Source organism: Coturnix japonica, chromosome 27 (genome assembly GCF_001577835.2).
Source record: "Coturnix japonica isolate 7356 chromosome 27, Coturnix japonica 2.1, whole genome shotgun sequence".
Classification (NCBI taxonomy): domain Eukaryota; kingdom Metazoa; phylum Chordata; class Aves; order Galliformes; family Phasianidae; genus Coturnix; species Coturnix japonica.
In genome coordinates, this window is record NC_029542.1 from 1,309,963 (window position 1) to 1,333,488 (window position 23,526).

The 23,526-nt window shown below is 48.5% G+C and overlaps 1 protein-coding gene across 3 annotated transcripts in view; it reads right to left on the bottom strand.

Moving 5' to 3' along the window:
• Positions 1-599: 599 nt before the first annotated feature.
• ASIC2 (acid sensing ion channel subunit 2) overlaps positions 600-23,526 on the bottom strand; it is a 378,214-nt gene continuing 355,287 nt past the window's right edge. For 2 of the 3 annotated variants that reach the window (XM_032449398.1, XM_015885549.2), the window contains exons 3-10: positions 16,156-16,283; positions 6,410-6,560; positions 5,917-5,973; positions 5,081-5,234; positions 4,485-4,576; positions 3,792-3,871; positions 1,425-1,493; positions 600-1,285 (exon numbers count right to left, since the gene is read on the bottom strand). In XM_032449398.1, coding sequence (XP_032305289.1) covers positions 1,184-1,285; positions 1,425-1,493; positions 3,792-3,871; positions 4,485-4,576; positions 5,081-5,234; positions 5,917-5,973; positions 6,410-6,560; positions 16,156-16,283 — 833 coding nt within the window. In that variant the 3' untranslated portion in view covers positions 600-1,183. The remainder of the gene's footprint in view (positions 1,286-1,424; positions 1,494-3,791; positions 3,872-4,484; positions 4,577-5,080; positions 5,235-5,916; positions 5,974-6,409; positions 6,561-16,155; positions 16,284-23,526) is intronic. The other variant, XR_004309693.1, reaches the window with a different exon arrangement.

Sequence of the window (23,526 nt, forward strand, 5' to 3'; positions counted from 1 at the left end):
AGTGCAGATGGGGATGTAGCATGGGACAAGAGGGCTGTCCCACTGTGCCCACCATGCACTAAGATGGAGAGGGAAGGGGCGAGGGAGTGCCTGGCCCTCATCCAGACTGCACTGGGAGGTTCATCTTAGGGTGAGGGCAAGGCAGAAATGACACAGCCCGGCCATTTCCACAAGACCAGCTTTAATATCAGTCATGAGAACGAAGAGAAAGCACAGAATCCAGTAACAGAAAGGAAACCAAAAGAAAACAAAATTAAAATAATAATTAAAAAATAATAATAATAATTAAACACACACACACACACAAAAATCAAAGAAAATCAAAAAGAAAACTTCAGAAACCCCACCGCCCTGTGCCCACCCCCATCCCTTCCCCTACCCCCCCATGGACTGTCCAGGCACTGCAGATGGAGGAGCACAACACATCAGCCGGGTGGGGATGATCCACCGAGAGCCACCCGGTCCGGCCCCTCCGCAGGGATGCTCACCTGGGGGTGTCGGGCAGCGCTGAGGTGGCCCGGCCTCGGGGGACCTGGCTTAGCTTAAGATTCATCACAGACTGACAACGAAGGACAAGAACGTAAGAAGAATCCAAGAGCTGCGACTTTTTGTTTCTTTATTCTAATTCAGCCTACGACGTTAGTAATGGTGATTTCAGGGGATGGCTGGGCCCGCGAGTTCCTTCTTGTAGTGAAAATCAGAGACTGTAAAGAGGAACAGAGCTTATAAAGACAGCTAGGGATATGTTGCCGTAAAAAGAAGTGGCATGCAAGTGCTTTGTACATTTGGCAGTATGTGAGGTGGCGGGGCTTCTCTGTGTTTGTGATGCTGGTCTCTGTGTTTTGCACAGTTCAAAAAGGAGCTGCTGCCTTCACAGCTTGGAGACAAACCCCCCCCAAGAGGAAAGGACAACACAACTCAAGTCCAAGGCGCCTTTCGCTTGGTTTTGGCAGAGTATATATATAATATATATATATTTATTATTATTATTTTTTAATGCATAGCGATTTTCTTCCTGTTTTTTTTTTATTTTTTTAATTTTTATTTTTAAATTTTTATTTTTAATTTTTTTAAAATTATTATTATTATTCTTTTGCCCCCATTGCAAACCTGAGCTCGGTCCCTGCTTTCCCGTGCAGTTTCCCTTCCTTAGGTGTTGGCACTGTGCAGAGGTCGGGCGGTGTCAGCAGGCGATCTCCTCCAGTGTTCCCAGGGTAGCCTGCAGTGGCACGTTCACAGTGTGGCTGATGGTTTCCGAATGGTTTGGCATGGGGTCACAAGTGCTCTACGATGGAGAAACGGGACGGGGTTAACCCCGGGGGGCTGCTCTCCACCCACTGCCTCTCCTGGTTGGCACCGCTAATTCCTTTGCTATGGAAGCACGATCAATCCTTGGGAAATAACGCAGTGATGGGGCTCCTTACCACGTTTTCATCATGGCTCCCTTCCTCTTCCTCCTTCCCAAGTAGGTCTAATAATTTCTCCTTGATCAGCTGCAAAAGAGGGAGGGTTGGTTAATCATAGAATTCTGTGATTCTATGATTCTAAGCTGGGCAGGAGGAGGTGAGCATGGTGCCTTCTGACATTGGCAAGGCATGGGATCATAGAATCACCAAGGCTGGAAAAGACCTCTATGACCATCCAGTCCATCCATCCACCTATCACCAACAGACCATGCTCTAAAACACATCTAAACATATCCTGAACACCTCTAGGGGCAGTGACTCCACCTCACTGAGCTGGCCAACCCTCCTTTGAGCTGGCCAACCCCTTGTCACCATAGAATCACCACGGTTGGAAAAGACTTCCAAGACCATCCAGTCCAACCATCCACCTACCACCAATATTCCCCCACTAAACCATATTTCAGTACAACATCTGCAAGCTGTGGCCACCTCCAGAGCTGGAAGGGACGCTGGGCTTGGAGGACCCAAACTCAATGGGAATGAAGGAGAAAACCAACCCATATGTAAAACCTGATTTATTTTTTTTTAGCAAGAAAAACAACAAAAAGCTCCCAAACCTCCATTTAGAAATACTTATTTGGGAGCTTATTGAAAATGTCAGCCATGTGAACGCAGCTTTCCCCTGCAGCCAATGGATCCTCAGGAGCTAATGCTGAAAAGCTGATTTGATTTTCAAGGGAAATCCCACAAAGGATGAGAAGGGAGTGCATTTTTTTTTCACTGAAAACCTTCCACAGGGAGGAAAAAAAACACCCCAAAAACCCAAAGAAGTGAGCTAAAAATGTGAGCAACTGGGTCAGTTCTTAAGGAAGCATGGCTGATACCAGCAGGAGATGCTTGGTGGGATGCAGGACTGGCTGCACATTCTACCCTGGTCCATGGCTGAGCAGCGTGACCGATGTCAAAAGTCATTTCTAGGTTCAACATTTCCTTTCGATTTTGGGTAAGCTGATAGAAAACAACAGGCGCATCCGTTTGCTGGCAATCTCAGAGAGTCTGCAAATGATTTGGTTGAGAATGCAACGAGTTTAAGGTGCTTTGAGCCCTGCCTTGCTGAAGCCCTGAACTGATTAGAGCTATTCAAGGCATTTTATTCCTGCTCTCCCTGCCCAGCGTGGGTCAAAGATCCACCATGACCATGTAGGTGAACTCTCTGTATAACCCAGCAGGAGATGGGGTGCTCTCTTAAGCCATATTTGCCCCCCAAAGAGTGAATGAAGGGAAAAGAAAAATTACAGCATGAGGAAGCTGTTAGACAAGTTCTATGAGGATATATCAAATAAAGCAAAGAAAAAGAGAAGAAAAAAACATCCAGACTTGGCAAGGTTTCTTATTACCTTCTTATGAAAGGAGCCCAAGATAGCTGAGAATAGGAGATTTTAATGAAATACGGTGTGAATTCAAACTGAGATATAAACCAAGGCACCCGGCTCTGTTTGCACACCCAAGCCATTATTAGCTTTATGCTTGTAATTTTCAATCTATTTTACTGCAGGATAATGCCACCAAGTGCTAACAGCCACCCAGAAGGAGCTGTGATGGGGAGGGACTGCCTTAAAACGCAAAGCCAGCACCTAGCCTTTAATAAAATTGAAGAGGTTTCTTTAAGGATGTTCCAGCAAGACTGAAGCAGCCAACATCCCCGTGCACACAGCTGGCTCAGCACACACTGATGCAACTCCCACAGACGACCTCTAAATACAAAATCCCATAGGATTCAAAATCCCCAGAACCATCATGATAAGGAGATGGATGACGGAGGTCCAAATGATTGCAGATTTGGGTGCAGAGAGGCTCAAAATACAGCATGAAAACCTTGGAATGGGAAGTGACAGATTTGCTGGGAACTGCCTCTCCCCATAGGTATCACATCCCACTTGTAACTATGCCATAAACTCGTTCTTTCCTGCTATAAAACGGGGCCTGCATGTTTGGGTTCTTGGGGTCATCACATTGCAAACAAGGAGCTAAATCTCAGAGGTCTGCTGCAGCCACAACCCCTCAAGCTCAGTTTCCCCTTTACAGTCAAAAGCCATGAACCTGACCCCCACCATTAACCTTTTTGCAATATAGTGAAGAAGAGTGGGAAATGAGATCCCAGAGGAGAGGATGCTCCAGGAAGGGTTTGTTTAGCTTGAGGTCTACTGGAGGTGAATTATATGGTGTAATTAGTTTATAATTCATATATTATAGTCACTCATAATTAATTATAGCATTAGTTGAGCACGTTGGGCATTCAGGGTTGTGATCTGTGATGGTCCCCGCTGGCATCAAGGCTTTCAAGCCCACCCCCTGCCAGGAACGAGGCAAAGACAAGGCACTTACCTCATATATATAATCAAAGAGCTCTAGTATAGTGAGGATACTAGCACCAATAAATAGCCCCATCTGGCCTCCAATGTCACCTAGGAGAGAGAACAACATGCCAATGGCTTTATCAGACAGCTTCATCACCAGCCTCTTCCTCAACCGAACCCCTCTACTGCCCAACCTGATGGGTTTCAAGCACTTAAATCTTTAGCCATCACCCACAAACCTCAACCCAATTTGAAGCTCAGCTCCTTGACCTTCCCCATTGAGCTGCAGGGAAGCACCCAAAGGCAAAGAGCCTGGGGTCCTGGCTGGCCCTGTTGGAGATTAAGATGGATTTGGAGTAGGTAAGAGGTGCTGGGTATAAGGTTTTAAGAGATGACTTCCTCCATATAATGCCTTTCAGCACTGAGAGCATCCATTGCTTGTTCAACCCAAATATCAGGGCTCTGGTATCCAGCAAAGATGGAGCAGCTCATATTAACCTCTTATGGGTGATACAGGGATTAGCTGTGGTCCCTCAGATCTTGCCCCCTGGGTCACTTCCCAGCTTGGTGTCAGAAGGAAAAGAAGAGAAGGGGTTGAAAGTGTGGTGGCCAGAAATGCGGTTGGATTTTGCTGGGATTTCACAGGATGCACTCACTTGTGGCATCTGCCTGTCCCATAAATACACCCAGCTCACACAGACCTGGTAATACACCTCCTTACCAAGTAAGGCTGCCACTTCATAGGCTTTCTTCTGCTCAATCGTCTCATAGTTGAGTGCTTCAAAAAATATGTCCAAGACAAGAATATTTTCTCTGCAGAAAGAGGACAACAGCACCAGCCCATCAGCCACCACAAGGAGACAAGGAAAAGATAAAGGGATTTGGGGGCTTTTCCCCCCCATCCCTGTCCTCATCACACTTTCTGGTGACCTATAGACACCTGGAGGCCAAGGCCACATTATCTTATCTTATCTATAGAACTTATCTCCAAGATTTCTGCTCAGGATGTGAGTGCTGGATCTCACTTTTATGGTAAGAGCAGAAGTCTGAATGATGATTAATAAGGAATAACTCTTGCTGACTCCATACTGATATCAATGAGCCCAGGGCTGGTAGAGGCCCAAGCTGTCTTGAAAAAGCTCTCCTGGGATGAAAGCAACACACACCTCATCTCTTAGAGGGCTCACCCTAATCCCCCATGGAGGACATACGCTCATATTGGCAAAGTCTAAGCACTGGTGTTTTAAACGGACAACAGATCTTTACTTTTCATTCCCCCCTTCCAAATGAAGGAGATTTGTTTCCTGCAACACTCACGAGATGTATTTTTCTGATTTGTTGAACTTCTTCTCCAGGTACTTGGCTGAAGTCTTGCTGGGGATCTTGACCATGGAGAGCTCTTTGTTGTACCTGGTCAGGTTACAGGGTGTCCTGCAGATGCAGTAATTGCTGTCTTTTTCAGCAAGCAAACCTGGAGAAGGTGACAAAGTTTGATCTCAAGAGTTGGGGACATGCAGCAGATGTGGATCCAGAGGTCACACAGCCAGAGAAGAGCCAAGCAGTCAGATCTCAAATGAGAAGAGCTGCAAGAAATGCAGTTCTGGCCATTCTTCTTCCATGTTACTGCATGGCCATTTGTAGCAGATTGAAGACAGGCTCTTTGCTGGAGGCCATGCTCTGTTACCAGCATCTGCCTGGGGTTGTAACTCATCTGATGCTGGTACACACCAACCCTTTGCATGCATCTGATCCTGCCAAAAGCACTCAACTTTGGAGTCTCCTAAATCCCAAACTAGAATGGGTTACTCCCTCTCAACTTCAAACTCAACTCCGAATACAAACTCAAACCTAAACCCAAATGCAAATCCAATCCCACATCCAAATCCAAACTCAAATCCAACTCCAAATCCAAACCCAAACCTAGAGATGAACTCCTCCTACACATCTCAGGATGCTTGTTATCCTGATTTTTGCTGCCCTGATGGAACCATGTACCCATCATAGGACGGAGGAACCTTTATCCTAAGGAATAACCTGCCCTCCCCAACATTCAGGTCTTATCAAAAGCCATTGCTGAGTCCATCCAGAAGAACACAGGAAGTCCCCCCAGCATGGGACACCCGTGACACTCAGAGACATCTCCTGGTACTCACCAAGCGCAGGCTCTGCACATTCCTTGTACTGCTCCGGGGTACAGAAGGGAGCATCCCCTGCAGGGAAAGCACACATCCACCATTGTTGCTAGGGTCTGCTGAGATGGAAGCTTTTCATCCCTGTCCTGTCCCTGTTTTCAGTCCCAGAATGAGCTGAGAGCAGTGTGGGGATGTAAATGTCACCATTTACTTGACATTTGCAAAGCAAGCCAAGAATGGTGCGGGTAGTGGAGGGATTGCAGCACCCATCCCACCTCTGCTGGCTCTGGGAGCCTTTTCTTCCAAATCAGATAGTCACATCAATCATCACCCAAGGGTGCTAACCCAGGGACAAAGAGGTGTTACCAGAACCATGACCCTCTGCTAGTCCTGCCCCTATTTCAAGGCATTTTGCAACCATTTTTAGCATCCCTTTAGAACAAGATAACCCCAGCTCCTTTAGTCCCAGGTCCCTTGGCTGGTGTAGGCTGGGTGGAGGGAGGGGAGCACTGACCTGGCATGTGAACCATTTTGCAGTTGCAGTTTTCCACAATATACCGCGTCTCGCAGTCGATCCTGCAAGCCGTGATGCTGTAAACGGGAAAGAAGTCTAAGCCCATGTCTGACGAGCGACATTCACCCCACGGCGGAGGCAGGTAGGTCAGCTGCAAGAGAGGGAGGAGGGGCTGTCAGGGGACACAACATCTCCTCCCCATCTCTGATAGGAAGGAAAAGGGCCACGCTGGTTGGGGAGGGGAGCAACTCAGCTCGCCTAGTCCAGCCCAACCCCAAAAACTCCATCACGAGTCACTCCCAACTCCAGTTCCCAAACCTGCTCAGGTGATGCCTAGTGGTCCAACCCTATTATGATCTTGGAAATAGCATTAAGCAATTGCAGTAAGCCATTTCTTATACCTATCTTAGCCATTATACCTATCTAAGCCATTTCTTATACCTATCCTCACTCTCCCAGCAAATCCTTTTCACTATAAAACAAGCTCTTGTGCTGCAGAGCTCCCCTCCAGCTCAACAGCAGAGCCCAGCAGAATGGTGCACACCCAGCAGGATGGTGCACAGGGAATGTGCAGCACCAGGCATTCTGCAGGGATAACTTTAAAGAAGCACTCGGTCCTTTCTCTAGTACCATAGGGAAAATGCTGCTGGTGCAGGGACTGCTGGGGAGGCTGTGACTTGCAAATTGGCTCCAATTTGGTGAGAACAAACACAGGGTAATCAGCACCGGTGTGTGACAGCTTCTGGCTCAGCCTTATGCTAATCTCATGGGGACAATGCAGACAGTGCTGGTGACATTAAGGAGCAGATAAAGGAAACAGCAAAATTCCAGCAAAGGAAACGTGATTGCTGTGGTGTGAGCAAACCTGAGTTTGCACTGTTCCCTTCCTCACAAAGGCTCTTTTCCCACTGACTCAAAATGCCCTTAGACAGCAGCACCAGCTTTGAGAAGGGGACAAGTCAGTGGCGCCCTTTCCAAACACCTTTACAGCAAGATACAGTGACCTCAGTCACCAAATTCCATTGCACCCAAGCTGCTGATGACCCATCTTTGCACATCACCTTGCACGAAGTAACCCAGGCTGCTAAGCAGTAGCGCAATGCAAACCCTCCTGTTGTTACCACTTTATTTAGCATAAACGCAAAGATAAGAAAAGCAGAATGCCGCAATCCACCACAGAAACCTTAATTGCAAGCCTAGAACATGCTGCAGGAAAAACAAGCCACTCTCTGGCCCCCACGGCCAAATCTACCTTGTTTGCCTTCTGTCTGAAGCTTGGCAGGCTTTCCTCTTTCTCTTTATCTTCACTAAATGCTCTGCAAGAGTTTTTGCTAGAGAGCAGAAAATAGCACTTCCCTAACCCCTCCTTCTCTGTGTTTTAAAGCAGCATCCAATTTGCCATGCTTTGCTTGAAACACTGAACGCATTGTGCTGGCAGAGCACGTTGGCTGAAGAGAAACATTCGTTTAAATATGTAGTAACATTAATCATGTTCTAAAATAAACATGTAAACATATGGTGATGGACTACAAGCCTAGGACCTAGGGGCCGAGTGTGAGGTGCTTCCTTTGGGGTTATCTGGGGGTCTTCTGGAGATGTAGGAGAAAGAGAGAAGAAATCACAGACTCATAGGATCACAGAATGGTTTGGATTGGAAGGGACCTCAAAGGCCACAGAACTGTGAAATCCTGGCATGGTTGGGTTGGAAGGGATCTTAAAGGTGGCTGAACCATAGGATCGTTGAACCCAGAGTGGCTGTATTGGGACCACGGGATTGCAGAACCATGGAATCATTGCATGGTTGGGTTAGAAGGGATCTTAAAACCCATCCAGTCCCACCCCCTGCCATGGGCTGGGTGCCCCCCACCAGCTCAGGCTGCCCACGGCCCCATTCATGGCCTTGGGCACCTCCAGGGATGGGGCACCCACACTTCTGGGGTGAGTCACAAAGTATAGACACGTTGTGGACCCTGCAGGATGATTACAACAAAGCTGACATGACAGGAGCCATATGGAGCCCACACGTTGCTGCAGGTCTCTTTGTGTTGGACCAGATAATCTTAGTGGTCTTTGCCAACCATAACGATTGTATGATTCGTGAGATCTCTGATGAGAGCAGAGCTCCAGCTCAACTCCAAAGCACCTTCTGAACAACTATATTGGGCTTCAAGTGCAGCTAGGGAGACAAAGAGATGTTGTGAAGAAGGTGACTGGTGGTGAGGGTGGAAGAAAGGCAAAGCTTGGAGAAAAGGCCAGGCTTTGGAATCCTGCCCTCTCCAAATCCTATCCTGCCCCATAGCCCCAGGCCCACAGGCTCAGAACTCAGACAAGATGAATTAATTCCTCCTCTGTAAATAATTTTGCCACATACAGTTCCCACCCAGGAACGTGGAGGTGCTTTGCTCACCACTTAGATGGTTCCCAGTTGTTTCAGTCTCTAACCTGCTGCAGGTTTGCAGGACCAGCAGTAACCGTGCTCAAGGTAGCTCTGCAGCACATCCATCTCCCAGTCAAGCCAGTGGTCCCAGCCATGATAAGATGGCAGTTCCAGGTCTTTCCTTGCATGGGACCAAGGAGAGACCCTAGAAAAGCTCAGAATGAAGGTGAAGGGGTCTTGGTGTAACAGAGAACCCTCTTAGGCTCTGGTTGCCCACTAGGCCAGCACAGAGTCACCAGCTCCCTTCCCCTGCTCCTGTGAGCATCGATGCTGCTATTCAAGTGCTGCTGAAAAACAACAACTTTAAAGCATGAGCCCAGGAGTTCCCCAAATCATCCACCCAAATCCACATTGCTGCTCACTTCAGGGCAACAGCAGTGAGAGCAACTCAGCACAACAACCCTGCAGGTCCCATCTGAGCCCCAGACAGCTCCCAGGTGCGAAGGTGCAGCCGGTGAAGGCTGTTCCCATCTGTGGAACCAGCAGAAGAACTGAGAATAAAAGCAGCTCCCAGGTATTGCAGCATCTCCAAGAAACAAGGCTGGCTCTGAACGGGGTGGTGTTGGAAGTCTGCAAAGCAACAACACCTTTGAATGAAAATACTGAGAAGCGTCTCTGCAACAATAGCAAAGTGTTGTTTGAAGAGGATCTTTTCTCATTTGCTTTACACTTGCAGCATAATAGAGTACCAGATGCCATCATTTAGTCATCCGCGGCGGAGAAAGGGGCCCATATGTTGCACGTTGTATGATAAAGGAGAATAAATAATCACAGGCTCAGATGGAATCAGCTCTCTTCTGAGCACCGCTCTACACAAATCTTTTAAGCCCTTTAAATTTTACTCTGAAATGTAGGTGACAGGAGCAGGAGATGATGGAGTCACCAGCAGACACCGAGCTTACACAGCGTTTGCTCAGCCAGCGCTGGATGTGAGCCACAGTGTTTGTGAACCAGCACCGCGTCTGCAGGAGTTGCATGGGCTGAATGCTTAATTAAAGCCAGCTTCATTAACAGAGTTAGGTCTTGTTCCAGAGCCAGGACCACGAGCACTACCCACCCATGACCTGCATTAGCACAGATCCTTGTGCAGTGAAGCAAAGCCAGCTTGCTTCTCCCTCCAACCACAGGGTTCCAACAGTTCACTCTCTTCCAGCTTCCCAAACATGCAGCACACAGAACCACGTGCCACCATACCTTCAATTTTTTGCTCTCAGCGTTAAGACTCCCCCTCCCTTGTGCAAGTCAATGAACTTTTCCCTCTCAGAGGGACTCATCAAAGGCTATTAGTGGAGCTTCCATTGTAATTACAGCTTTAGAGGCACGTTGCATCCCTTGTGCTCTGTAATTTGTAATCAGAAGTGAATCCTCGACTGATCAGCACTACACGTGGGTGTGGGACCTCTCTGGAGGGGGCAGGAGCATCCCCAGGGACTCAGCTCTCTGCTGCTCCCAGGCAGGGACCATGCTTAGAGATGTTCCCTGTGATCCTTAGAGAGGGGCTCACTCAGCCCCACAGCCACGCTGTGCTTTTGCAAGAGTGCACCTTGCAAGGGAAGGCTTGGAGCAAGGGGGCAAACACTTCTGAAGCCAACAGCTGGATCCCTGTACCAAAAAGCAATGGAGCAAAAACTGGAGTTTCTCCTATTGCATGGCCCCATCTGTGCTCCCTTGAGCAATGCAAGCCCTGGGGATAGTGCAAACTCTGAGGTTAATGCACTGGTGAACCTGCCTGCAAAAGCATCCTTCCCTGCAAGCCCCTGTAACCCTCTCATTGATGCAACTGGTGCATTCTCGGGGTTGCAAACTCATGCAAAGCCTTTGTATGCACAACACCTTGCCCTGGGGGCTGCCTGCATTGTGTACTGTAGAAACCTGGATCTCCAGCCCATAGAGCTAACAAAGTTAACGAGGCCATCACATCACCCTGCCTGCATTGCCTGCCTTGCTTTCCCCTCTTTTTGACAACGCTGATTTTTGAGCCATCTGCAGCAAGCAGTGGGATTTGGTGCTGGATCAGAAGGAGCTGAGCTGCTCCCCACCACCAGCAATGAGCGACGTCCCTTGTAAGGTGGATGGAAATCATGAATAAAGCAAAGCAGGGACAATTCCTGCACTTGGTTCAGTGGCACTGATCCATCATTTTGCTCCACTTTCCCAACAGCCAAAGTTCAGCACCAGCCCCTAATTGAGGTCAACAAGCGCTCATCCCCTCGCGTTTGCCTTCATTAATACTTAATTAATTAATTAAGTGCTCATTAAATTGCCTAGATTCCTGCTATTAGGGGATTACGACAAGCAGATGCAACGTGGGAACGTGGTGAAGCTGCTTCCAGCCCCGTTTGCAGCTCCGCTTTGCCATTCATCTGCTTTGGCTCAGCACCACGCGATGTCACCACGCTCCGGGCACATCCAGACCCACCAACCCACCACTGGAGCTCGCAGCCTCAAGGCAAGGTGCGTCTTCTTTTGCTGCAAATGAAATACTAACCAGAAACCTACGTTCTTTAATGAGACATCAAATGGCATCAACTTAATAGATTTTCAATCCCAGACAGCTTTAGCACTTGTAAAATACTTATAAAGCTCAGTGTACACGCTGCTTGTGGTTCCTGTCTCCATCACCCAGTTAATGATGCTGGAATTTCTCTATTTATCGCCTCTCTGCACAGGCGGGGTGTGCAGTGTGCCATGCAGCTGTTCTTTCCCATTTGCACCAATAACACTGTCTTGACTGACAAGAGCTTAACCCTTCCAGCAGCCTGTGGTGCTTGGCAAGGGTACTCAGCTCTGCATTTGAATGGTCAGCTGGAGAAAACATTCATTTGGGCACGCTGTGATTTGTGAGCCCCTCCAGGTGCCCTTTTTCCTGGGAATGATTTTCTAAAGCCAAAGTCATCGGTTGGCTGCTCCAAGTGTTTCTCTCCTGTGCTCAATGAGCTGTGCCTTCTGCTTGTATTTTAAATCACAGAATCATCAAATGATTTAGTTGGAAGTGACATTAAAGACCATCAAGATCCAACCCCATGCTGTAGGATGGTTGCCCCCAACCAGGTCAGGCTGCCCAGGATTCCATCCAGCATTGAAACCCTCCAGGGATGGGATGGCAATTAACTCTTCAATCAAATAGTAGCTAGCTCTGCCTCTTCCCCCTTGGCTACCTCCTCAGCCCCTCATTCTGCTGGTCAATGTGGGCTCTACTTGTTGGACCACGTTGGTCAACCTCACATAAGTGCCCAAGCTGGGGAGTGTGTTGGGGGGAGTTGGATTTTCTGGAGCTATTCTAACTTCAGAAAGTGGCTTTCCAACTTTTAAAATAAAATCCTGTTCTCTCTGTCACAAAGCAAAGAGTTAACAGAACACCCTGACCCATACAAACTCATGATGTGCTCAAAGAGTTCCTCTTACCAACCTCCTTCCCAAAGGAGTCTTTTCCCATCTCTCCCCATCCCCATTGATCCTCAGTTGGACTCATTCCCACTGCTTACTCCAAGCCCATTTCCCCTTGTATCTTTTCAGGTTGTCCAATAAGAACATCCTTGCAATGGCTTCCATTCATCCCCCTTGAACCCATGTGCTGATGTTTTTGCCTCCATTGGCTGCTGGCTGGCTTCTTGCTGCTTAATTAATTAGAGCCCAATGACAGACCGGAGGAAATCAATAGGGAGAGTGTGTGGGATCGAGGGATACAGAGAGTGAACGTTTCCAGGAGGCGGTGTAAGACCGTAGGTAGAAAATGCTCTGAGTGAGCGTTGGCAAAGTGGGGAAACGTCACTTAATTGCTCCCGATTTTCAAACGCAGCTGCCTACGCCCTGTTTGAAAATAGGAGCGATCACTGCCAGACCCTGAGCCCCATTTCCCTGGCTCTGTAATTACACCTCGTGATCCTGCATCTCTTGGTAGCTGATGCTCTCTGTCCCGTGCAAACGTTACAAGGGGATGAGTCTCCAAGGCGCACTAGAGCCCTATAAAACAATATTGCTCCGTCTACGAACCTGTTGCTTAATTGAAGCCTCTTAAATTTTTATTGCCAAGTTGGCAGAAATTGCCATTTTAGTACGCATTTCATCTTCCCTAACGCGCGGTGCTGGTGGCGTGGCAGGGAGCAGCAGTTACCCATCCCATCCACTGTGGGTGATGCAGCCGTGATGCCATAAAGCACAGCTGGGAAATCGGGATGAAAAGATGGCAAATCCAGGAGGAATCTGTCTTTTTGAGTGGATGAGCCTACCAAAATATGGATGCCAATGTGCATTGCAGCCTCTCCAATTTTACTTCAGATATTATTGGTGTTAGGTTGATGATTGGATCACAGGATAGTAGATATTAGTCTTTTCCAAACTTAATGAATCCTTGACCCTATAGCATGCACAATACAAGGTTTTTCTGCAGCACTAGGCTCATCCATAAGGGCTGGGAAAGGGGAAAATTGGGGATGCACCCCCACAAAACCAGCAGCAGAGACCAGGAGGGCACAGCCCTGTGCAGAGTGTTCCTGCCTTGCTCAGGACCAACCTGCCTCTGCCTGCAGCCAGCTCCTATGCTGCTGCTCCTCATTTGGCTCATTCATGAGAAAACAAACCTTACTCATTAGGCTCACTGATTGCCATAGAAACGGCTCTCCTGCATGGCCAAAGCATCTCTGCTCTGCCCCAGCTCTTCCAGCTCCCCTCCTCGTGTAACACTGTGTGAGACCCCCAGAAAACAGCAGTCAGCCTCGTGTCTCTATGTGAACTGCTCCAGCTCCCATCCTAAATCACTCAGAGAGGATTTTTGACGTCCTCCATCAAACCACTCCCATTTTAATTGCGAATGCACTGCCTCCAGCAGTGCCTGAGCCTTGGGGAGCTCTGTCCCAGCTCTTAAATTCCAGCTAATTAGAGCAAATTGCTTCAGTCTGAGATGTCCAGAGCAGAAAAACAGCTTTTATGGAGAACCCCCTGCTTGCACTGCTTTTGCTTTTGCTGACTCAGCAAGCACAGCTTGCTTGCAATGTCCCCATCTGCAGTGCTACCTGGGTGCTTCCGACACTACTACTGCATTAACACCACCAACCTGGCAAATATTTCTTAAAAGTCACTCTGCTGGAGGGCTCAGCTGCTGCAGAAGGAGGAGAAGAAGTGATTATTTTTGTTGCTTCTTTCGACTGACAGCTCATTTTCAAGCAACGTTTAAGGAGATCACACTGTCATGGTTTGCTTTTGACTATGGTAATATAAAACATGCAGTTGAGGACCTCAATAATGGGCTGGACTCAGTCCTCTGGGTGATGTTCATAAGGTTTTCCTCCTTTTGCTCTGACTTATGCAAGGAATAGCAAATGCCCACCCCAGCCATGGGGATGAGGTATTAAGAGAAGACTCAATCTGGGCCCTGAATCAGAGATATGCATTTGGGAGGAGGTGGGTGTGCCCTGTGGGGTAATTAGACAAGGCAGTAGCATGCCTGTGCTGTAGTGGTAGTAATTAGTGGTCGTAATTAGGCTATAAAGTGACTTTATTGTGTCTCATGGGCCAAGGCTTTGTGGTACAATCTTATGCCTGCTCCAGAATGGCTGGTACTGAGCAGCAACGTGCCCTGCCCTCTGGCAGCACTGAAACTGGGGCAAAGCCCACAGAAGGAGAGACGTGCTCCAGCAGAGAGCCTCCCAAACTCTGCTTCACTGTCATCTTCCTTCCTGAAGGAGGGATGTGGGGAGGGAGGGTTTTTATTCCATTTCTCTATCTCAACTTCCTAACACAGTCCCTTGCAATTGCTTTTTATAATAGGAAGAACGAAAAATAATGAAGGTTGGCAGTAGGAAGGGAAGCATTAGGTTAGATTTAGAGCAAGTCTCAGCATTTATGCTTCTTCCTACCCAAAATAAAGTCCTCGAGGTCCTTGCTGCAGGCTGTGAGTGGGCTCGCTCAACCAACTGGCTGCTGGCTGTAACCCAGCGGGTCCTCTGGGGCAGCACAAAGTGGCTGCCAACAGATATATGGAAGGGGATGGGATGAAGAATGCCCCTAAGGGAATTCCAAGGCCATTTCCTACAATAGCTGATGCACCCAAACCCACCAGCAAGGAGGGCCCAGGTCACACAACATCTCAAGAGTGAGTCTGGGGAGGCTGAGCAGCACGAGGACAGGGCTTGGCCAGTGGTTGGGACATAGATGGGGCAGGAGCTATTCTGGACTTCAGCAGGTGCTCATTGTGCCCCTGAAGATCCCTTTGTCTTCACTATCACCGAGGTGTTACGCTCCAAGCGAGTGCTAATAGAGCTGCTCATTTTCTCCAGCCCACAAGACTTCTCACAAGACACGTATCGACAACAGCAAAACATTGCTCTGCTTTAATTGAGAAGTCTCCACCTGGCGCCCGCCTACCAGGAACCCACACCCTTCGTTATCTCTGGGATGAGCACAAACGAGCACATTGTAATGAATGAGCCTCACTGAAATGCTGCTGCCTCCATGTGTATTTTGGTACCCGGGTCCATGGAGAGATGCCTTGGCTTAAAGATATACCTGGTGGTGACTTGGCTGAGCAGCTCAGAGTTCTGCAGCCCTGATCTCTGCTGAGGTTTGATCACAGCAAACTCTCCATGAGTGTTTGCTTGCTTTCCTCAGTTTGATTCATAGGATCCAAGGATGTTGGAAAAGAGCACTGAGATCATCTACCCCAGCCATTGACCCATCATGCTGCATTGAGAGTAGGCACGAGAACAGGGATGAAAAAGAGAGGCAATGAGGCAGGAAGGTCAGAAGCAAAGGCACTGTGGCCAAAAACAGTGGGGAGAAAATTAATCTGCTCCCCCAGCATTTCCAAATGCCTACCCGGGATTTGGGTCTAATGACGCCATGTCACATCGCCATCTGCACTGTGATGTGCCACTGTTGGGATGCAGGGGTGTGATGCACCCTGGGCCATGAGCTTCCCACCACTGGTCAGCATAAATAATGTGACTGCTTTGGTGCTACCCTGAAAGGATTCATGCTGTGCTGCTTTATGAAACTCACTCCTCTGGTCTCATTTATTTGCCTTGGAGAGTGAGAATGTCACAGTGGGTTGGGTGGTAATCAGCACATTTAGAGACTGCCATAGGTGAACCACAAACAGGAAAAAGCCAATCAGGGATATTACTGGGGACAGAATCCCTTCTGTGGCCCATTTGGTAGTGGGTAATGTATTGGAAACAACAAGAGCTGTCCTCTTCCCAACCAAATTGGAACAAGGAGTAGAAAAAAAACCACACTGCCTGTCAAGCAGCATCAGTGCATAGATGGGACCCAGTGGGGGCACCTCGGTGTGCAAATGAAATATGGGACTTACCCTTTGCTCTTGGGTGGCCACAAAGGTCTGGAATCCAGGGGCCACCCCGAAGCCCAGCTCCTGGACAAACGGCGGCTCCGACTGGCTGTGGATCTGAACTTTGACTCCTGCCTCGAACGTCGTCTCTTCTGGAAGAAGAAAGCAGAGGGTTAAGCTGGGAATGATGGGATGGTGTCCATTGGGGACTTCTGTCTGGTCAAAAGGAGACATGATGAGAGGCTGGGCATGATGGAGGGAAGCCCAGCACCAAGGGATGCTTCACTCTGTTGTGATCAAGAGCATCTGCTGGCTCCTGCTCCTCCACTGCTTTCTGTCCCAAAGGCTTGATGTCAGCATATGTCAGAGAGCTGTGATTTCTCCATACTTTCAAGACAGAAAACAGGAGGTGACATCCATTTTCTGGCTGCTTCGTAGCAGAAAGTTTTCATACAACTACAACAAATATACTTCTCCTTCCCAAAAAGTCAGTTTTAGTATCTGTATGTTCTCTGATACAAAAAGAATGGGTGCACCCACCTCTGCTGCCCTGCAGCCTTATCTCTAGCAGTAACACACCTGAAGCCTCTTGGAACATGACACAGGCAATACAGTAATGATATAAGTGTAAAATCCCAGTCCTTTGTTGCTCCAAGCACAAAGGTCCTTTTCAGCTCACGGGCTCAATCTCATGACCTTGCTATGGGTCTCCTCACTTTGGCTTATGTGACATCCTCACATCTTCAGCTCCTCTTCCACTAAACTGATAAGAGGCTTTGTGAAGCTGAATTAATGGATCCGAGTCAGACCTGACTTCTATCCCAGCACTTTGGGCTCCTCTATCACACAGACATCATCCCCCACAGGAGCACAGAACATTTCTCTCTCCAGCTTTGCTGCTACAGCCTCACATCCAAACCAACTACAGGGAGCATATGGGTTTAAAGGGTGGGGGCTCGCTGGCAAAGGAACTCATTAGCTATGCACGGTATGGTCTAAACACATAACAACCCACTAATATGAATCCATGCCTAGGGCCAACAAACGCCGCCTAAACATCTGAAGAACTTCTGTTTGGAGATGAGTCACTCTTCGTTTTCTTTGCTTACTATTTCTTGGTATTTTTCTACTATTTTATTATGCTTTTCAACTTTTATTTATTTATTTATTTATTTTTATTTTTACCAGCACTGTATTTGATCCAAAACACTGCCAGAAAACCACAAGGAAGGAAAGTCAGCCCTAGAGCTCTTTGATAGCAGCCCATCCTTCATGGTTTCAGCACTCAGCTACACAAAGCCATGGCCAATCTGACCCAGGAAGCCCCTCCTGTGCCACTGAACCCCCCAACCCAAACACAAACCAAAACACACACTTCAATCACCCTTTGGGAACGATCAGCATCTAAAAGCCCCGCTGTGACCATGAAGTTGCTTTACCCATTGGCCACTTGTAACTTCACACTCTATGCCCACAGCATCCAGCGCTGCTCTCTGGCATTTTATCTCAGCATCCTTTACCGACTGAGCAGCTGGAGCAGGCTATTAGTATTTATTAGCATTTAACCTTTTTAAAGCTCAGCTTTCCTACCTTCAAAACAATCTGGAGATAAATAGGATTTATTCAATCAGTCACCTCCCCAGGTCTTGCTAAACCCAGGTGGTCAGCCTGGCTCCAACCATTCAGAGCTGGACTATGAACCAGCTGGAGGTTTATTATCTGCACCACTCACTCTTAAACACATGCTCCCATTGATCAACACCTCCAGCACTTGTGCTAATCCTGGCACTGGCTTTGCAATACTCCTTTGCAAGGTAATTGTGTATTGTCATTCCTATGTGACAGTGTCATGACTGGGGCATGGACAAGAGCTCTGGGTGCCCCATCCCTGCAGGTTCCCATGGCCATGGTTGGGACCCTGGGAAGCCTGAGCTGGTGGGGGGCAGCCAGTCCATGTCAGGGGTGGGACTGTGGGGGGCTTTGAGGTCCCTTCCAACCCAACCATGCTGTGGTTCTATGAAGCCTATTACCAGGAACCACAATAAAAACCTGTTGTATTTGCCTTTGCCTTGTCCACACATAATTTGGCTCCTCTCCCTCCAAGAGACACTGGGTGTATGTTGGCATGCCCAGTCTCCCTCTCTGGTCCTCACTGAAGATCTCCTTCCCACAACCAACTCCTCAGCAGCAGCTCCTCAAAACAGTGGGATGAAAGCACAATTCCCACCGAGCCTTTGGGAACACCCAGCATCCTCATCCACCCCATCATTGCCAAGGCAGCCGCGTGCCAGAACCACAGGGTTCCATCCCCTTCCCATCACCGCCTCCCACTCCTCCACATCCCATTATTTCCATATGACGCCCACTCACCCAACCCTCCCCAGCTTTGCCTGGTGTTGATCCCCTTCCAACACTTCCAGGCGATGCCATATGCTTCCTCCACTAATTACCTGACAAGTTGGAGGAGGAAGCTTGTATTTAGCTGCGCTTGTTGGGCAACGGGAGCTGTTTTGTTGGAACACTTTGGGTCCAAAATCATTCTGCCCAATTCTGCATCTGCTTCACATTTACCCTGGGTCAGCCTTGACTTCAGCCCATGCATTTCCCCAACCTTTGGCTGGCTCAAGTGCCGAAGAGATTTTAAGGATAAATTCAAGGGAATCGGGGTTTGGTTTGTACCATATCGTTTTTAGACCAATTTCATGGCTTTGGGAAGCCCAAGCACAGACCTGCACTCAATCTCTGATCCTGCTTTTCACAGACCAGCATGTATACATTTAACTCTTTGAGCATCTCATATGGGGAGTAAAGAAAATCCCCTTAACGACTGCCTTTTAAAATACATAAATATCCATTACTGTATACAGGGCAGTGTTCCCAAATGAATCCTGAGCTGCTCTTTTTGCTGAAGTTACTGTAGAATTGGGTGCAGTGCTGCTACTGAAGTCACAGTGACAGAATCACAGGGGCTAGAAGGGACCTCAAGAGATCATTGAGTCCACCCCCTGTTAAAGTAGGTTCCTTACAATAGGTCACCCAGGTTGGCATCCAGAGGGGTCTTGACTATCTTCATAGGAGGGGATTCCACCACCTCTATGTGCAGCCTGTTCCTGTGCTCCATCACCTTTACCATAAAGAAGTTCTTCTGCATGTTATTACGAAGCTTCCTATGCACAAGTTTGAGGCCATTACTCCTTGTTCTGTCTCTATGCACCACCAAGAAGAGCCTGGGCTCATTCATTTGCCTCCCACCTCCCATCAGGTATTTATAAACCCACCCTCTTAGACATCTTTTCCCCAGGCTGGCCAGATCCAGGTCACTCAGCCTCTCCTCATACAGATGATGCTCCAGGCCCTTTGCCATCTCTGTGGCCCTCCACTGGGCTCCTTCTAGGAGATCCCTGTCATTTTGGAACTGAGGAGCCCCAGACTGGACACAGTTCACTCAATGTGGCCTTACCAGGGCAGAGCAGAGGGGAAGGATCACCTCCCTCAACTTCCTGACCACACTCTTATGAATGCACCCCAGGATCCATTGGCCCTCTTGGCCACAAGGGCACAATGATGGTTCATGGCCAATCTGCCAGGACCTCCAGAGCTCCTTTCTTCAGGTCACCCCCTAAACTGTACTGATGTATGCAGTTATCCCTCCCCAGGTACAAGACTCTACACTTGCTCTGGTTAAACCTTTGTCTGTCAAGGCAGAAACATGGCAGTGAGAAAAGGAGGAGGAAAGAAAAATAGAAGGGGAGTGTGTGCACAGTGAGTAATTTTGCTCAAGAGCTTCTTAGATGGAGCAGAGCAGCACATAAACCTGATTGCTGGGATGGGTTGGAGCAAAGACGCTGATTGCTTGTGGAAGCACTGGGTTGTTGTATTTGTGGTTGGGGTGGTGGCACAGTGGTGGCATAGGGGTGAAGTGCCAAATGCAACTGGGAGGCTCAGGGACTCTGGCTGAGCAAACTGGGTTCATTACACCCATGGAGCAGCTTGTAAAGGTTTTGCTACCACAACCACATTGTGCCTGTGCACAAAGCTCCAGCACATGTGTAATGCTCTCACTACTTCTGCTAGAGAAAATATGTATTGATTACATATACTTAAAGTCATGGGAAGGTAAGTACAGGAAAGCTGTACAGCTGAGCTCAACAGGAAAAAATATGGAATTACACAGAGACCCATTTAAGTACAGCAAAAACCCAGCCCTGATCCCTTGTGCATGCTCTCGTTCTTGTGGATGTGTTGTGTTTTGCTGCAGTTAAAGTTGCTTGGTAACAGGATGCAGTGAGGCTGAAATAAGAGTATTTGCAGTAGGGTCTGGGGGGGGGGGGAGGGGGATATTGATAACATCCGCCTGACAGGCGATGGAGCCAACACAACTTTTCCCACTGAAAACAATCTCTAAACATTTGTCCTGAATGTTTTGCTATTCTGGGCTCTGCTTTGGCTTCTGTCTTGGGAGGAACTGGGGATGAGTTATTTCCCTGGGGTGACCCAGGGACAAAGGGCCCATTGGGGTGTTGTCTAATGGGGCTGAGTGGGAAGGGGGTGATACTAGAGAAAAGTGTCCATGTGAGGGCTGGAGGAGGGGGGGAACCCAACCACCTTTGTGTGGCCTTAAGGGGAACATGATGGGATGGATGGTGTTGCATTCAGTGGGTCCTATATAGAGGAAGACCACTATAGATGGAAACAACTCAGCCCCTTGGTTATTGCCACAGGTTCCCTAACCTTGTTCCTTCTGCTGGGACAAAGATATCACCTCTAGCTTTACCCCCTGCTCCCTCCCATGCAGCCCCTTGAGAAACAGGGCTCTTTTCTCTCTTTTCTATGCTTGCAGGCATGGCAGAGGGCTGTGCTGCTGCTGCACAGATCAGAGCTCGATTTGTGCCCTGCTGAATCTCCCTCCATTGCAGGAGTGAAGTGACAGCCCCAGCGTGATTCATCCCATCCCAGGGCAATGCCTACAACAGGATGAGTCACGGCCAACGCACTGCAGCTTCCCACAGCCCACTGAGCCAGGCAACTCCTTCATCCCCACCAGCAGCTACGATAAGATCTGATACACACTACAGAAACTCAATGGGAAATTCAGGTGTTCCCTTCCAGAGCTGAGGAACCAACAGGGATACAGCATCTCTATTAAATCATTCCCCCAACTAAGAAATCACACCTTTGGTGAATACGTTCAGAAATCATCTTGCATCTGGAAGGTTCCTGGGGCTGTGATGGGAGCACAGAGGACTCACTGTCCTCAGTGCCTTTGTGGAAGGGACACGAGCATCACTGTGATCCAGATATTCATCACCATGAGATGACACCTGGTTGGTGCTGCTCTTGGCTTCAGCAAGTAGGGGTTTGCACAGAGAGAGGCCAAAATGTCACGGAATCATTGGAAGGGGCCTTTAAAGGTGATGGGGTGGGAAGGAAATGGGAAAATGAAAGAAAAAAAGGGAAAGGGAAAAGGGAAAGAGAAATGAAAAAGGAAGGGGAGGGGAGGGAAGAGGAAGGGGAACAGAAAGGGGAAGGGGAATGGAAAGGGGAAGGGGAATGGAAAGGGGAAGGGGAAGGGGAAGGGAAAAGGGAAGGGGAAAGGGAAGGGGAAGGGAAAAGGAAAAAGAAAGGGAAGAGAAGGGGAAAGTAAAGGGAAGGGGAGAGGGGAAAGTAAAGGGAAGGGGAGAGGGGAAAGTAAAGGGGAAGGAGCCCTGTGCCTGTGAGCGAGGTATTGCATCTCATATGAGACTGCTCAAAACCAGCACTGTGGTGGGATTTGGTCACTGCATGACTCCATCATGATAAACTGGGTTAAGGATTCATGCAGGATATATACTCCAAAACATGAGGTAACACTCTGGAATATAAGGCAACATTCTACCTTAGTGGGATGCAAAACTTTTCCTGATGTTCCTTACCTTACCTTCCAGTGAACACTTACTGGGGTGATTCTTGCTCTGTGACTGGTGTCCATGGTGGGGGAGGGCAGGAGCTCAGGGCTGGGGGCTGCTCCCTGCTCCCTCCATTACGAGCTCCACACTGCGCAGCCGTGCTCCATTACTCACCAAGTAACAGAAGGTGTTATAATAAACTACATTAAGCACAGCAGCTATTTTTAGTTAAGCATATTGCATTTGCATACTAAATCTGAGGGGCCATATGTCTCAAAGTATATTATTAAAAAGCCTCTTACATAATATAAGGAGCAAGCCGAGATCGGGGATGTTAAAGCGGTTTCAGTGGACGGCGTGGAGCCCACAATGAATATTTCAGTTCCTTGTTTCAACCCCTGTTAAGTTAAACAAACAAAACTAACATCTCCTAACTGGTATCCTCACTTCAGGGTCACAGCAGGGCACAGAGGGCCCTTAGGACCATTTTATGGGGAGGAAGGGACAAAAACTCCCTTCCCATCTCCACATTCTATAGGATTTACATGTTACAGGAAGGAAGAGAACTGAAAATGGGATGGGGTGTCCAGGGCTGAAATGCTGCCTGAAAAGTGAAGTGAGGAGGGGGGTAACTGCTCCCTCCAGCTGTTGCCTGCATCCCACATAGAGGGGGCTCCCCCAGGGCTTCCCATCTGCCAGCTGCACCTCAGCTATATAACAATAATAATAATGACAAAGGTCAAATTTTAAAGGCATAGAAGTGATTCTTGCACATCCCCCCCTCCCTGGGAGCCTCCACTGCTTCGCCCAGAACATCTTGCAATATTAAACGGTCAGAATTAACTGCTGTTAATTTCAGCTCATGGGGAGCCAGATGGAAGCAGATCTCCCAGCACCCAGGCTGGGTCTTGGCAATGCTGTTGTCCTCCAGCACATGGGATGGAGATGCCATTCCAGCTGCATTGGGCAGAGCTGTTGCAAGATATGGTTTAGCATGCTGGAGGATCTGGGAGGTGCTGGGGAGATCTGCCAGCCTTAAGCATCACTGGTCCATGGGGAACCCCTCTACATCCCAATTGGGGTGGGGACACCTCCCTGGGAGTGTGACCCCATGGGAGGGTGCAGTAAAGTGGGACAGAATAAGAAGAAATAGGGAAATGGGGGTGTATGTAAGAAGGGGACAACTTCACCTGCAACGAGGATCTACAAGGTGTGTGACAGCACGGATACAGAGTTTGTTGGACTGATGCATAGCATCAATGCTGAATTTTCCATTCCAAGGGATGCTTCAGGTTGGCACCAGAGGCACCCAGCCGGGATTTAATCCTGCTGCTCCTTCATCCTGCAGGGATGTCATTTCCCTCTCAGGCCGAGCATGAACGTCCCCAGCACCTGCCTGATTTTATCACTTTGCAGCCACTCTGATGAGTAATAACTGCTTGCAACTGTTCGTTTTCTACCAGCTCCTCTCGGGGAAGAAACTCCCCACCATCACCCTGCGGCCATATCC